Raw genomic sequence first — 17,531 nt, forward strand, 5'->3', positions numbered from 1 at the left:
AAGGCGTGTATACCAACAAAAATACCAGACACGAAAATATCTTTTTGTTTAAATATTGTTTTATTTGATTGTGCATTGGTAACATACCTTTACTCAAAATCATTTCAAATATTGTTATTATTGGAGTAAGATTTCTAAATATTTGTCTTTCCATATAAAAACAATTGACAATAAAAATTAGGATACAAGTATTAATAATGTAACCTTCAAGATACTCCACTACAATCAGAGCAGAAACAACATGTATTATTTTGACAATAGTTTAAGTTTAATTATATGGTGTATTTAAGTCTCATTATCACAAAAATACATGGATATAAAAGAATTTGTTTTGTTTTTGTTGTATGTTATATGTGCCATGACTGTGCGAACCTACGACATGTTATTTTTTTATCAGTAATGTATTGAAAATCATCAGGTTTAAAATTGATGATTCAATTGTAAAAATCAAATGGACAGACAAACATGAATGATGCCTTATAAACATAATTTACAACATAGAATTTATTAATTACTTATAATACTGTAGAAATGTGAAATGATATGGATGGCAAAATGTACTCATTTCACTGTACTGTATATGTAAATATGCTGTAGAAAAATACAAAGTAATCTAATCCTGTTTTTAAAAGATAAAAATTACCATTCATCAGAGGTGTAGCATCTGTAAGTTACTAAATACGAATTGAAATCAAACTTAAGATAGCCTAATGCAAATAATAAAATTTAAGTAAAAAATATTCAAACTTGAACTCTACAAGACATAACAAATGCTATTGAAATCATCTGAACACATCTTAATCAAAGTACCGAAAGTACTGGGACTTAAGCCTAAAACAAACCTTACAAATGAAGAATTCTGATTTGCATTGATTACATAAATGATAAATATCAATACAAATTCCATTGTCATAAATTTTTATCAAATTGCAATGGTAAAAATTTGTATATTCGCATTTTTAAAGTTAATTTTCTATTTCCTTCTACTCAAGAAGAACATACTAAAGAACATGTGTTAGTCTACTTGTGTTATGATACAATAAAGTATTTGAAAGACATTGCAATTCCTTAGATGAATGAATTTGATACTGGTGAACAGCATATCATACGCATCATGTAAATTCCAAGTTGGACAACTACGAATTCCAGGTAAAAGTGTTGTTTTATAAATACAAGCATTCTATTATAATATGACAATCTATTTCATTATTCATAATCACAAAAAATATATGTTAGTATAGCAAATCACAAAATAGGGTCATTACAGAAGATGACTGGACTGTAAGTCAATGACATATATAATATCCCCTTCTCTCATTCTTTTGAGGAAATGATAACAAAATGTAATTTGTCACTCTAAGATTTTTTATTAAAATGTATGTATATGTGTACCTTGTATTTATCTTATCCTTCAAATCCCTCTATGACAATCTTCAATTTACTCTGACAACATCAACCAGATAGTATTCTAATTATCTAACTTCTCATTCATACATACTTATATATAATCAAATTGATTGAAAGGCTTTTTTTGCATCATTAGCAATCTCCATGAAGCCAGAACGCTTCATGATATCTGTCTCCCTCCAGTTCAGTGCTTGATATTTACACTGTACAACCTGCACTCACTCAGGGTTACCTGTATTTAATTCAATATCATAAGCCAAATATATTTCAAGTTATTTTGAAAATGTTGAAAATATAAAAATACAGTTAAATTTTCATGTATATTTTTCAAACCATCATTATCTTATTTTGAATGATAATAAAATATCAAACATGAAACATTGTCTCATTAAATTCAGTATATTCAGTGATTTCATTCTTATGTGTTGAAAATACTGTTTCTGCTGTTTATTTCGTATATGATCTTTCATATGTATTTGAGGACCAGAGGGATCTTGGCACCCACCAAAAAAATGATCTATGTCTGACAATGGAAAGATGGATCTTTTCTCTCCTTTTGAAACTTTTTCAAACATATTACATATAAAATTTGAGACAGATCGCTTCAGTACTTTCTGAGAAATAGCAGTAACAAACTTCAACTATGAAAATTCAAGATGGCTCCTTGGCAGCCGTCTTGTTGATCAATCATTCCCAAATCGCAATATGCACAACTGGGGCACCATGGGATCCTACATGTGAAATTTGAGAATGATCCATTCAGCACTTTCTGAGAAATAGCGGCAACAAACTTTAAATTTCCCAAAACGCAATATGCACATCTAGGTCCCTAGAAGAACCTAAATATGAAATTTGAGACAGATCCCATCAGTTCTTTCTGATAAATAGCTATAACAAACTTTAACTATCAAAATCCAAGATGGCCGCCTGGCATCTTGTTGACCGATCCGTCCCAAAATGCAATATGCACAACTACGGCCCTAGGGGAACCTACATATGGATTTAAAGACAGATCCCTTCAGTACTTTATGAGAAATAGCGATAACAAGAATTGTTAACGGACGGAAGGAGGGACGGAGGACCACGGACAAAAAGTGGTGGGCTAAAAAGCAGATTCCAAGGACTTGTACTTGTGTCAATTCACTATATATATAACGGAGACATAATGCGAAGTTCAAATGCAAAAAGGGCAGAGGTAAAGTTGTCCCTTCTTAATATTGTCAGTTGGTTTGACACACTTGACATGAACCCAAAACGCACCGCATCTATCACAGCCAAGCTGGAATAAAATCATAAGAAAAACCATTAAAAACAATAACACAAATGACTGAATGTACCAATAATATCTTAAGCAGGTTTTTTTAAAAAAATATTTTGTTTCATATATACATCAACATGATTTAATTAAAAATAAATGTCTTTATAAGAATCAATACTATTCTCCTAGTTATGCAAATATTTACAGTTTGGACTAAATAACCATGCGTTTCAGTATTATCATTATCAGTGTATAATGATAGTACAACACATGCGGCGATTCTATTGTTACGGGAACAGTCGTTGGCGTAGCAACGTGGAGTCATGACCTCACTTTTGATGGGAACATATGAATGACTCGATTCCAATCAGCTGTTTAAGCAAATTCGTTGACGATGACGGGAGAGTAAAAGCTATGGGTATTTTAATAAAAATTATGCAACTGTCCCAAGAATAAATAATATTCATTTATGTGAAAAACTGTAAATATAAGGAATAGATTTTGATTTTGTTGAGGTTATGAGGGTATAATGATAATGGAGCCTGTGTAAATTAGGGTTACTTAAATTTACATGGGCTCCATTATCATTATACCCTCATAACCTCAACAAAATCAAAATCTATTCCTTATATCTACATTTTTTCCTTAAATAGACATGAAATGTGAACAAGAGGCTCTTGGGGCTTAATGCTCACCTGAGTTTTAATAGATATTGCGCATGGCAACCAACAAAAGGCGATTAGAACAGGTTACTTGAGACTATGTCTCAGGTGACCAAAAGATGTATTTGGTAAAATGAAGTTGGGGAACCTTACCCACTGATCATCGTAGATTCTTTGGATTTTGAAGCAGAACCTACAGTGCTCTTTAGTGTCAATATCTAAAAAGAAAAAGGTGATAACAGTTAAAGAAATATATTTTAAATAATTCAATTTTGCTTGTTCAAGCATTTTCATTGGCTTAAAAATTTACTTTATCTTCATAGACAAATGAGTCCCAAAATGAATTTTGAATATTGAAGATATTATCTTTAGTAAATTGAATTATAGGGATTAATTTGAATAAATTTTTTATGTTATTGAGATATATTTACATTTTGTCACTGCGACTCCCATTACTCTAATGATAATCTTGATCTGCATTATGAGCCAATAAATGCAGCCTAGACTTGGCGTAGTAATATCTATAATATATATTATATATATATCTCAAATGGATGTGAGCATTGTTTACTGACACCATGCTAGTCCGCGCGGGAAAATTGACAATGTAGTCGAATGAACCAGGTTGGTTATGAAACTTATAAAAAAATCTTTTGAATATCTGGATAATTGAAATTAAACTGAAAAGCTATTGGAAAACATTGTAATTTTGTTATCATTTCAATCTATTATAGGGACTAATTTTTATCACATTGAACTTGGCTGTTGAGGTTAAATGGCTGAAGTGGGAAATTCAAATGTTCACTCGAATCTATTTTATGTTTTACTTTGAACTAGAAAGTAAAATGTAAATATAACAATTAAAGGATTGTTAGATTGCATTTATTGGAGATATAAATGCAATCTGGGTGGCAGATAAATAGAATAGCGCCCGTTAGGATAGCAATAAATGCAATCTAACAATCCTTTAATTGTTAAATAACACAAAAATCTGAGTGTACTCTCATCATCAACCGCTTCGCAGTTTATTTAGAGTACACTCAGATTTTTATGAACAACTCAGTAGATATTTAGAGGTTATTATATGACAATTTTGATATCGCACCCTTTATCAGCCCGAGACCGCCATATCAGCCCAAGGGCCGCAGGCCCGAGGGCTGATATTAGGTCAAGGGCTGATAAAAGGTGCGATATCAAAATTGACATATCATAACCTTTTTATCACACATTTTGAAAAAAAGGAGAAAGAAATTTTAACATTTTAAAAACATGTATTAAAACGTATTGATCAATGACCGATATTCCACTGGTCATATTGTAGGCCAATTTAATGTTGAAACAGTGGAAAAACTTCAATACATGTTCAATACATGTACATTGTATAGGTTTTTTACAAATACATAATCCCCGGTTCAATGAACGAGTTGAAACATAAATTTTAAGCAAAATCAACAAGATCCTAGTGAATGTTAACTATCACTTAAAAAAATGATAATGTTCAACAAATTCCGGCAAAGCAGGTTCATTTTAGATTGATCAGTTTTACAACGGACAGGAATTATGAATTCGACGGGGAAATTAAACTGCACGTATTAAACTGCCTAATTTATTCCCGTGTCTCTTCTTGTTGACAAACGCATGTCGTTGATTTTATTTATACCAAATACATTCTTTTTGTGTTACAATTATGTGAATTGCAATGCTTTGTTTTCGGCACTGTGGACAAAACTCATTTTAACCTGATCTTAGTTAAGACATTTATCACCAGTAAAATCATCATGAAACAGACTATTTCTGATTTCTGATATCTTTCTCAATACGTTTATCCGAGAGCTATTTTGAAATTGAAAATTGTATCCGTTATTCAACTTATCGTCTGTAGGAAACTGAATCGTAGCAGCAACTCTAAAATCCGGAGTGAAAACCCCGGATGACGTGATATCAGCCCGGGCCGATAACTGATATCAGCCCGGGCTGATATCAAATTATGACGTCATAATGTGATATCAGCCCGAGCGCTGATATGACGGCACGGACAGCACTAGTATCGCATGGGCAAAACGTTCATTATCAAAGACAAAAGTGTGATAATTTATGTCATATTTACATTTAATATCAATCTTATGATAAACTCAAAAGAATTTACATCTATAATGAATAAATAATTTTTAGAACAGTACAGGAAGGTCTGAAAATATATACAACACCTTGATTTTGGAGAATTTCTTTAAGTACTTCTATCCGGTATGCTTGAATGTCATCTGGTTTATCAAATACATTCAAGGTCCTTCCTTGCAGGAAATTTTCAGCAAACTGTTGAGAGTAATTAATCTTTAAATAAATACAAAACAAGGTTTGATAAATTGAAGTAAAAATAAAAGAAAAGGCTGTAATAGCAGAAAATACATTAAAGATAATAAATCCTGAAACTGTTTTGCTGTTTAAGAAAGTTATACAGTGTACACAGAATTGTATTTGAATTTTATAATTATATGGTAAATTTCAAACACATGGTAGCTCATTTGAGCCATGTCACACTTGGCATCTCTGCCATTTGACATTTAAATGCCAAACGAAGAGCAACAATGCAGGGGGATCAGCATGAGCATTTGTACAAATTTGAGTCAGCACCCAATCAGGATGTTACCAGTCAAATTCCATCCAGCATTTATGAAGAAGTGAAGTGTTGGTTGGCGACACAGACATCGGACACTGAGTTAAAGCATAATTTCACCATGGGCGTTTGGACCAGGTGAGCTAATACATAAGTTTTAAATAATTCAGTGAAATAAGTGCTTCCAGCAGGAACAAACTTCTTCAACAGTACCTTCAAGCAAAATATTCCGCAAGAAGTGCTGTCCATCTGCTTACTATGAAGGACTGTACGGACTCTCCAGGAACTGTTCCTGGATTGCAATTCCATAAATCGTCTGAGAAAAAATAAAGAGAATAATATTAATACTTACCAATTTTATTGCAGCATTATATATTGGTACAACAGAAAAGCGTAATATGAAAATGTTATCATGGATAGGGATTTAAAAGAGTTGTAATAGAATTGTGTTTATAATGGTGGTATTAACACATAAACCATCCATAGTCCTTTCATTTGAACTATATTTTCAATACTTTAGAAAAGGATAATTATTCCAGTACTTGCCATCTTACATCAGTTTCATGCAAGTGATATGAAATGGATGCCTTTGTCATCTATTAATTCTATATTGAACTGAAGTATTAACAGTTAAAATGTTTATCTGATTCCGTCCATTATGTATGTTCGAATACATACATCCAAGATTGCAATAACCTCTGAAGAGTACTCCAGTTTTCTCCAAGAGGATCAATGATTACAATATCTCGACTCTTCATGTCCATGAACTAAAATGAAAAGAATGTACTACTTTTAAAGTATGTACAAGGGAGACTATGTTTTTCTCAAAATTCAAAATAAATTGTATCAGTAACTGATGAACACTTTAACAGTAAGCATGAGGTTAATTTAGCAATCCACCAAAACTAATCCTTATCTGAGACCATATGGAAACCAACTAATCCTCCACTTTTTTTCAATTGTTATTGAAGCAGGTGATATGTCTAATCACAAACAATCATATTTATGTTGCAATAATTGACCAAGATTGAACAACATTCACAAATATTAAATTATTATGCATTTTTAGAAAACCTGAGTAACTCGGTTACTATAGCAACCAAATCTCCCCAACAAAAAAGAAAATATACATGTACACAGGTTCATACACCAATGGCAGCATTCAAATGTTTAAGTTTATATATACTTACACAAAAAATCCAATGCTGTCCCCGTACATTTATCATTCCACACAACTCTGGGTTTTCGATATCCATCTGAAATTTATTTTGAAAATCTTAACAAGAGGCCCATGGGTCTTAGCGGTCACCGGAGTTTGTTTAGAATGAAACAAAGACATATAAACACTAATATACTGGCCCTTGAAGTATGAAGAGTATTTGCTTCCATCAAACCTGTGAACTTCGAAGATTTTTAAAAAAAACTTTTTTGTAAAGGACTTAAGACCTTTCTATCTATTAAGAGTATTTGATTCCACCACATCTGTGAGTGGAGAAGAAGATTTTTGAAATTTTAGTCATTTTTACCACTTTTGGCCCCTCCCACAGCCCCCTGGGGGAGGGGGGACCATATAATTCACAATTTTGATTACCTTATGCCTTAGAAGGTTTGTGCATAATTACATTGAAATTGATTCAGCGGTTTTGGAGAAGAAGTCGAAAATGTAAATTGTTTACGGACATACGATGGACGACGGACAAAAGGCGATTAGAATAGGTCACTTGAGACTTCGTCTCAGGTGACCTAAATATCAAAATTAAAAGAATCTCTATCCAATATCGAAACTTCATATTCATTATACAACTCACAGTCAAACAGGCTTATGTTGATGATTTGTGTGAATATGAAATGTCAAAATTAAAATATATCCGTATACAATCAATTACAAAAATAACACAATACAATACATCATCAATAGTAGCAAAAACTCACTTCCATGACCTTGTGCTGCATGCTAGGGTCAAAAATGAGTGACATCACACTGCAAGGCAAATATTGTGTGGTGATCTGAAAAGCAAATTAATTTTTACTTGTGTAATTGAAGTTAGTTTATCAATTACAACTTTGGATCAATTGATGATAAAAATATATATACTGTAAAAATAATGATAAAAAATCAAAATAGATATCGACTATGGTTAAATTTTGCTTACCTGGTACAAGCTTTAGTGAGAAACGGCATGTTACACAGATTTACAGTTTGCAAACAATTTGTAATGTCCAAAAAACATGTTTCTTTCCTAGTAACTCAACTCAAATTCAATCCCAGGTTAATAGTACTTCATATGTAGCCATTGAAGTTTTTATGTATGAAAATAGTAAAATCTAACAGATAATTGCCATCATCAAATGAAAGGACAACCATTATCTGTTATTACAGTATATTTACCTCTTTTCTTCTAACTCTTGTCATCATGTATGCATCAATAACCTACAAAATTTATAATTATATATAACAAGAGGCCCATGGACCTAATAACAGTCACCTGTTATCTGATACAAATTAGTTATGTCATTCACAAGCCAACTGATGTCTTTTGTTCACGAAAAAGGATCATAAATCTAATAGGCCAAGGTCTATATACAAAGTTTCAATAAGCTTGGTGCATATATACTCACATTATCATGTTCAACAGGTTCAATAATTATTATTGCAAAGGGCAATAACTCCGTAATTAAATTAGAGTAGGATCAAGCTGATTTTCGAAGTCATCTGTGATCTTTCCAATGTTAGTCTACATACAGAGTTTAGATTAAGTTGGGCGCATATTTACTCAAGTTATTGTGTTAACAAGGTACAATCATAATTATTAGTGCAAAGGGCAAGAACTCTTTCAATTGCAGTCAAACCAGGCCAATTTTCGAACTTGTCAGAGATCTTTCCAATGTTAGTCTACATATAAAATTTCATTAAACTCAATTTATATTTACTCAAGTTCTGGTGCTGACAAGTTCAAGTAATAATTATTAGTGTAAAGGGCAATAACTCTGTAAATTACAATCAAGCTGATTTTCTAACTCCTCCAAGATCTATCCGATGTTAGTCTACATATAAAGTTTCATTAAACTCGGTGCAACTCGGACAAAAGACTATCGTAATAGGTCACCATGACCTATGGTCAGGTGACCAAAAATACTGTATTCACGGTAATAAGCACCCATCCCCTTTTCTTGAGAAGAGGGGAACTTGTGTAGATGCCACATCCCATGTTTGATTAAAAGCATCCACATGTACTTACTTCATCAGAAATCTTGTTCTGAAGAAATTTCACAGTCGTAGAATAAATTCTAACTCCTGCTACAATAGCAACGAGTATATTCCTGTGCAATTTTCTGGCATTCCAAATGCTGAGGATATCTGAAATGTGATATCAATTACAGCTACAAATATGCATTATAAATTATCACTACAGCGTAGGTTTGGTTTTAGAGTTTATTATTCTTACCAGTCAATAATTCTACCCAATCAAATATGTCAAGGTGGATCAGCATATTGTCATAGTAAAGTCTAACATTTCTTGCTATACATTTTTTAAACAGAGAACTGAATTGACATGCATCAGATATAAATATACGAACTAGGGTTACTTTAATTTCATATTGGCTATTTGTTTTACATAGTTATAAATATATACTTACACTTGTGCAATTGTTCTTCGTTGCTTTCTTTGGCAATGGCAGAGGCAATAGCAAAGTCATCATTTACAGAAGTAGCCACAGAACTGGGTGCCACACTAACCACAGGACTGGGTGCCACACTAGCCACAGGACTGGGTGCCACACTAGCCACGGGACTGGGTGCAACACTAGCCACGGGACTGTATGCCACACTAGCCACAGGACTTGGTGCCACACTAGCCACAGGACTTGGTGCCACACTAGCCACAGGACTATGTGCCAAACTAGCCATGGGACTGGTTGCCACACTAGCCACAGGACTGGGTGCCACACTAGTCTCGGGACTGGGTGCCACACTAGTCTCGGGGCTGGGTGACACACTAGTCTCGGGGCTGGGTGACACACTAGTCTCGGGGCTGGGTGACACACTAGTCTCGGGGCTGGGTGACACACTAGTCTCGGGACTGGGTGACACACTAGTCTCGGGACTGGGTGACACACTAGTCTCGGGGCTGGGTGACACACTAGTCTCGGGGCTGGGTGACACACTAGTCTCGGTGCTGGGTGACACACTAGTCTCGGGGCTGGGTGACACACTAGTCTCGGTGCTGGGTGACACACTAGTCTCGGGGCTGGGTGACACACTAGTCTCGGTGCTGGGTGACACACTAGTCTCGGTGCTGGGTGACACACTAGTCTCGGTGCTGGGTGACACACTAGTCTCGGTGCTGGGTGACACACTAGTCTCGGGGCTGGGTGACACACTAGTCTCGGTGCTGGGTGACACACTAGTCTCGGTGCTGGGTGACACACTAGTCTCGGGGCTGGGTGACACACTAGTCTCGGGGCTAGAATGGGTATGGATGTCTTCTCTGAAAGAAGCAAGGAGAAATACATGTATCATTAAATCTGTTAAAACTCATTTTAATCCTTTAGATTTAAATGGTACAAATATTTAAATTAGTAAAATCTATATATGTGAAATTAACAAAATCAATAAACAAATGTGTAACTTTTAATTTATGCAAGCTGCCAATGATATAGAGCTCGGATGCATTAATGAGAAGCAAGTTAGAGAAAAGCTGATGGTAATGTTCAAAAATGTTTTGTTGCTTATATATTTATCCCACAAAAATCGAATATAAAGGAAGGCTTTCATGTATTGTCAATGCAACATGTAATTGAAAATGAAGATATGTATTCCTAGAATTTTTGCCAGACCTTTAGAGTGTCCAGTAGACGGACCCATTTCATTTGGAAAATAGCACTGTATTTTCCCAAATTGCGTCAGTATTTTCTAAATGGAAGTATAATCAAGTGAAAACTCGAAATGTCCATATCTCATATATATACCTTTGAAATCAGTAATTAATATCTTAAAAAGTTGAAAATATTGCTTGAAAATCTTATATTTTATAACAATTTTTTCTGTATGCAATTCATGAAGCCAGAAAAATTAAATTATATTTGTGTTTAAATCCCTATTCTATTTACTAGATCAAAAATGAAGAGAGTGTTTACAAAATGCGAAAATATCTTAAGCCTACTTTGTTATATGCTTATTGCCACTTTGGTATTATTTCAAAAAACTGAAGAAAATTTAATCAAAATGATGATGATGCTTTTCCCCAATTTTTTCTTAGGGTTGTTTTCCAAAAATAGGTGGCAAAAACCCTGTATGCTGATAGAATGATACACAACATATTTCACATATATATATCTGTATATATGCCAAGCCAATTATCCATCAATTCATTTTGAAACTATAACAAGACATTTTGACAATAAATATTTGACTTAAAGGGACAGTTCACTGAGACTGATTCTTTAACATAACCACAAGGCAAAATGTGACATAAATATATTGTTCTACATTCCTTATGAAACATATAACAAGAAATATTGACAAATTTCACGACATTGTAAGTGTTTTAATTGATACCGCTGAGATTCCAAATTGTATAGCAATACGATTCAGCAGGTACAACATGTATGCTGTACCCATATCCAAGCCAAAGTCACACTCGTTAAACAAATGCAATACATAACCACTGAGGAATTGATGAATTTTTTTAGAAAAGAACATGCATCTAATAAGGTTAACACACTACTGTAAGAGTGATTTGAGTAGTTCTAGACAAAAAAGTCTTTACTACACTGGCAATGGCCAGGATTGGCATACAAGACACCCGACCACAATGTGTAATAGTGGACAACAAGTGAGTTTGAACATTTCACAAAGATTTCACTACAGTGGGCTTTTCTGGCGTATCACAGTAAAATCAACTAATCTTATTTCTATGAGAACTGGTTTGTTTCCTATATATATGCGGATTTTAATGTACTCTTAGACTGAATTGTCCCTTTAATCTAAAATATCTGTCAAAAATATGCTAATCATACACCAATGAACAACAAAAATAACATAAAAAAAATAAGAGATGCAACTCCTGAGCCAGGTACTAAATGATATATTCTAGGTTCATCTGGTGCTGCTGGTTGCCAACATGTTTCAGCCTTAAAGGCAGGCCGTCATCAGGGCACAGCTTGCATATAACAGTGTACCAGTTACAAATAGTATAGTTTGACAATAGAGGTTATGTGATAATAACAATGTATTATGCAACATAGATAAGTTGCTAAGGCAGTAAGGGAGAAAATGATAAAAAGCTAAATGGTGATTGGTGTAAATTTTAAGAATATGAATGCAAAAGTTTTATGAAATTTAAAAGATGACTGATACAATAGAAATAATAAATTAGTTTTATGAGGATATATGAGTAGGAATAAATTAAATATGTATAGTTAATAAATTCCATATAGTAAATGTAAGCTGTATGAGAATAACAAGAATAACAGTTATTTCAAAATTAGAAAAAAACAATCTAGAGCAATCTGAGCTATGAGAATAGTATCATAATATCACAAAGGAACAAAGAAGATTAACATAGATGTTAGGGCCCAACATTAATCAAATCTTCAGCCAGACAAGTCACTCGCATTAAAGAGAGAATATAAAACATTGAATCAAATTAATAATCTGTGACCCTCAGGTTCAATATCCCTCCACATTCTTCTTATCCTGTCAAGTCTTATAATATTTGTTTTCATTATGAAAATCAATGGGAATGATAAACATACCATATGATACCCGATAACGTTTGTGCAGTACTAGTATCTCCAACGTCACTCTTTGTTATCTTCCCACTGAAATGAAATTAGTGTGGGACATCATCGTACATCATTCCATCACCAATAGATACAATAGTCCCGCACAAACGTTAACTTATCGGGTATCACGTGGTACGTGAATTATCCTCATTCTAGATGATAATAAGTTACTGTGAACACAGAAATCATTAATGTTGAGCACATTGTTTAAGTCAAAGTAAATGAAATCAAATATTTCAAACTCATTCAAAATAAATAACACAAACAATAACATTGCAAATGCAACAATCCTTATCAAGAGGTACAAACATAATATAATCATCTTGGCAATTCTGAAGATATGACGCCATAACTGCCCGAAGATCTTTTACATTCAATCTGCCATGCCCTAATAAATAAATACATTTTTTACACATCACTGGATTGGTAATTTATTCTAGGAAAGCAAATAATTTAAATTAAAACATTATATCAGCTCATTTGATTTCATGTTGTTTTTACTGATGTGATCTCTTCTGAGGCGGGGGCATAAAAACTGTAATTAATTTTTGATAATATATTAATACAAAATAAAAGATAAAATAAATTACAATTAATTAATCATTTTTTAAATTTCTTTTTCCAATTCAATATGCAACATCAATGTCTATGTTCCAATAGCATTACCTTTTTTTTTGCCATCTTTGTCAAATAAATCACATACAAACAATGGAAAAATAATTTACCTTTTGAGTAACTGTTTGGAGAACTAAAGGGAACCCTTGTTGGCCACCATGATGGCTTATTTGTAGCTATATAAACATTCTTCCCTGTGATTTTGAACAAAAATAAATTGATTATATTCATTATTTAGCTAAAAATGTATTAGCTAAATTAGTTTTTTCCCCCATAATTCAATATCAAGTAATCTCTTCAAAGAATTTAGTGTTTTTTAAGAGTTCTAGATTACCGAAAAATTAAATACTCTGTGGACTGGGCATCCAATATTTACTGGTTGGAATCTCATATCATTTGTTATTTGGAGAGTACATGTTAAGTCTCATTGATAGCGGGAGTTTCCACTTAGGTGTTAGCAGAATTTGACATCTGAAATTGAATCTCTAGCTATGTTTACTGACGCTTACAATGCAATATTTAATTTGGGTGAGTCTGGAGAAGGAATTGATGAAATAGACAGTCTCTTTGACAATAGACAGTGGGAAATTATGAAAACACAGCCTTAAGATGAAGGTTTTCCAGGTAATATGCTTACATATTGTAAGATTTAATTTGATGTTTTATAATAAGATGGAATAATAAAGAGAGTATGGAAAGCAGAAGTAGAGGAATTATCTAAATTTATTAATCAACCTAAATATCCTTAGAGAGTGTTGTCATGCAAACAGGGTTTTAGATGAACTACTAAAGCAACATGCTCAATCAGGCAGTCTGACACCAACAGAGCATAAACCTGTGATTGAAAATGCAGTCTTGGACAAATTTTCCTATTTTATACTAATCAAACGGTTTAAACAATCCAATGATTCTAATAACAAAACAATTAGTGTGGAATTTCACACTCTGTTGTCGACAGAATCTTTCACATTCATGTTGCAAAACATGTGGCAAAGAGTATGAAACTCTGTGCAAGAAAAGAATCACAAAGAAGGGACAAATTCTTTCAGGGCCCCCGACTGGGAGAGGAAAACAATCGAACTGTTAATGACTATAGTCATTAAGCAAGACACTAATATACATTACACTTTAAGCTTCTCACAAACTATGAATCCTTTTTGTACCAGAAACAGACCTTGTCAAAACCAGCCCTCTACTCTACACTGGAAAAAGAACAGTTGCAAATCCTATAATTGTCACCGGGACTGCCAATGTTTAGTCAATCCTGGAAGGTTTGCCACGACCAGAAACTCCAGTATCTCCGCAAAACATGCCTAGTTATATTATAATACAGCTAAATCAAACAGATTTCCGACTGTATCTGAAGAAGAATTAGACAAGTCTGTCTCAAAGTAGGCAGGCAACAAATACTAAGAAAAATACAGCCCGGGGGATGAGACTTTTCCAAGGTAAGTGCAATATAGTAACAGCTAGGCCTAACACTACATGATTGTTGAAGTGTACAAAATACTGTGTAACATATTGTTAATTGAAACCAATGGACTACCTTACTACCTTATAGTTTATACAAGCAGTCGTAATGTTCCAACAGTACCAACCTTGTCAACAACTATATCACAGAAATACTCTTAAAAATATAAGAGGGACAATAAAACATTATTTATCAGAGATCCATTGCAACATTGATATCATCAGGCAGGAAGTTGTCATTCAAATACCAGAAACGTAACCATTCAGCCTGTTGACACACGTGGTAACACCGTCACTGATGAACATCTCGCAATCCCTTACCAGATCAGACACCAAATAGTGAGTGCCATTCCGATTTCTTTTACTAGGATTGGCTTCTTATCAACTGTTTGTCCCATCTGGTAACAGTTTAATACTTGAATATTTATGCTATTATATATTAAGTACCTTTTAACCCCTGTCTTTTCAGAATAGCTGGGATGATTAGACAGAGAGCATCCCATGTGTACTCTTCAGCATCATCTGATGGCAGCTCCATAAAATGTCGTAGAGGCAATTCAGCTGCATAAAAAACAGTATTAAATTCTAGAAAGAGATATCTTATTACAGTTCAACAATAAGAACAAGACAATAGTCAATAACAAACAACACATAGAATCAGTTATCATGAAGCTCATTTGTCAAAATAAATACTAAACTGAGCTGAACCTTTTCATTGTATCTCATATGCTATTCTGAAAGTGTCATGCTATTTATATAACATGTATATGGCATGGAATTCATTACTGTAAAAAAAAGTTAAGCTCTTGAAAGAAACTCTAGTCTAAAGTCACCCTTCATGAAAAATGTCGAAGTAATTGGTAAGCAAATTTGAGAAAGATCCCTCCAGTACTTTCTGAGAAATAGCGGTAAAAACCTTTAACTATCAAAATAGTGGACAACAGACAACGGACGAATGGCAATTTGAATAAAATAGGCTAAAAATGTAATTTCAAATCTACGTTACAATAAATACATATTTACCTTTTTAAAAACTTCAATACTCAGTATTATGCCTAATTATCTATACCTGTGCTTATGACAGCTCGGCTTTCTTGTAACCGCATTTCAACAGGCCTTTTTAAAGCATAACGCTTAAAAAGGTCACCTGCTTCCCGGCAGAAACCCTCCATGTGCTCAGGAGCTAAAATGAAATGGAATGAAAACTATACATATTTATGCTAAATATGTGTTTTGATAATAATATAATATTGACCCCCACCCCTTAACAAATGTTTATAAGTACACAAGGGGCCCAGAGGGCCTGTATCTCTCAACTGGTTTTATTTCAATTAGTTATTTATTACCACAAAAATTTATAAGATTACTTTCAGAGAAGTTGTTTATTTGAAAACAGTCAAATTAACCCCTTTGTGTTACCAATCAGGCTCCATTGGAAGGAAGATTCAATTTTGTATCTCCACCATATATATAACGATGCTACCAATATAATTATGCAATAGAAATGCTATAAAAATGCTTATAAATTCACACTTTTGGCCTTGCCTTTTATGCCCTTGTGAGGTCATCCCCACCAAAAGTCTTTGGACCAGGTGAAAATGTCTTACCAAAGAAGTCAATTTGGCCATTTTTACCCAAGTACATCATGGCCATACTTGGAGTGGCATTTCCTGAGTCATTGCACCACTGCTGTGCCTATATAAAAATATAGAAAAACCTTCATTATGACACACAATTTACATATTTTGTAAATAACTCTATAGATCTTTCATTTTATGTTATGAAGTAAAATATCAAACAGGATCCTTAACGGTCACCTGATATTTGATACAAATTAGTTATGTCATTTACTAGCCAAGTGATGTCTTTTGTTCACAAAATAGGAACATACATCTAATAGGTCTACATACAAAGTTTCATCAAGCTTGGTGCATATGTACTCACAATATTGTGTTCACCATGTTAAATAATTATTATTGCAAAGGGTAATAACTCCGTAAATAAGTTAGAGTCAAATCAAGCTTATTTTCAATCTTGTTCAAGATATTTCCAATGTTACCTATATAGTCAATATGCAAAGTTTCATTAAGCTTGGATCACATTCACTCAAGTTATTGTGTTCACAAGATAAAATAATTATAGTTGCAAAGGTCAATAACTCCGTAAGTAACAAACTAATCAGGTCGATTTTCAAACTTGTCCGAGATCTTTCCAATTTTAGTCTGAATACAAAGTTTCATGAAGCTGAGTGCATATTTATTCAAGTTATTGTATTCACAAGGTCCAATAGTAATTATTAGTGCAAAGGGCGATAACTCCGTAAATTATCATTGGATTAAGCTGATTTTCGATCTTGTCCAAGATCTATCCAATGTTAGTCTACATACAAAGTTTCATTAAGCTCAGTTTATATTTAGCCCTCTGGAGGACTAGTGTTTGGAAGTATATATTTACTAAAGTTATTGTGTTCACCCAATAATAATTACTAGTGCAAAGGGCCATAACTCCGTTAATTACTGTCGAACTATGCTGATTTCCAAACTCGTCCGAGATATTTCCAATGTTAGTCTACATACAAAGTTTCATTAAGCTAGGTTAATATTTACTCAAGTTATCACGTTCACAAGGAAATGTTACCGGACGTCACACGACGATCGACGACAGACAAAAGGCGATTGCAATAATATTATCTGTTCCTGTTATATAGGACATGAAA

At 33.5% G+C, this 17,531-nt stretch overlaps 1 protein-coding gene across 2 annotated transcripts; it reads right to left on the minus strand.

Moving 5' to 3' along the window:
* Positions 1-75: 75 nt before the first annotated feature.
* Positions 76-15,995, minus strand: LOC138306901 (coiled-coil domain-containing protein 8 homolog). Of its 2 annotated transcripts, XM_069247454.1 has the most exons (12): positions 15,885-15,995; positions 15,263-15,376; positions 9,581-10,431; positions 9,181-9,299; positions 8,331-8,372; positions 7,874-7,948; positions 7,132-7,197; positions 6,620-6,708; positions 6,155-6,257; positions 5,535-5,640; positions 3,481-3,545; positions 76-2,686 (listed from the first exon to the last, which is right to left on the minus strand). In XM_069247454.1, exons 2-12 carry the CDS (start codon positions 15,316-15,318, stop codon positions 2,582-2,584), a joined length of 1,677 nt encoding a protein of 558 aa, XP_069103555.1. In that variant the 5' UTR covers positions 15,319-15,376; positions 15,885-15,995; the 3' UTR covers positions 76-2,581. The 2 variants fall into 2 exon arrangements, with proteins under 2 accessions (XP_069103555.1, XP_069103556.1); XM_069247455.1 differs by lacking the exons at positions 76-2,686; positions 3,481-3,545 and adding an exon at positions 3,727-3,848.
* Positions 15,996-17,531: the final 1,536 nt, after the last annotated feature.

Source organism: Argopecten irradians, chromosome 14 (assembly GCF_041381155.1).
Source record: "Argopecten irradians isolate NY chromosome 14, Ai_NY, whole genome shotgun sequence".
NCBI lineage: Eukaryota > Metazoa > Mollusca > Bivalvia > Pectinida > Pectinidae > Argopecten > Argopecten irradians.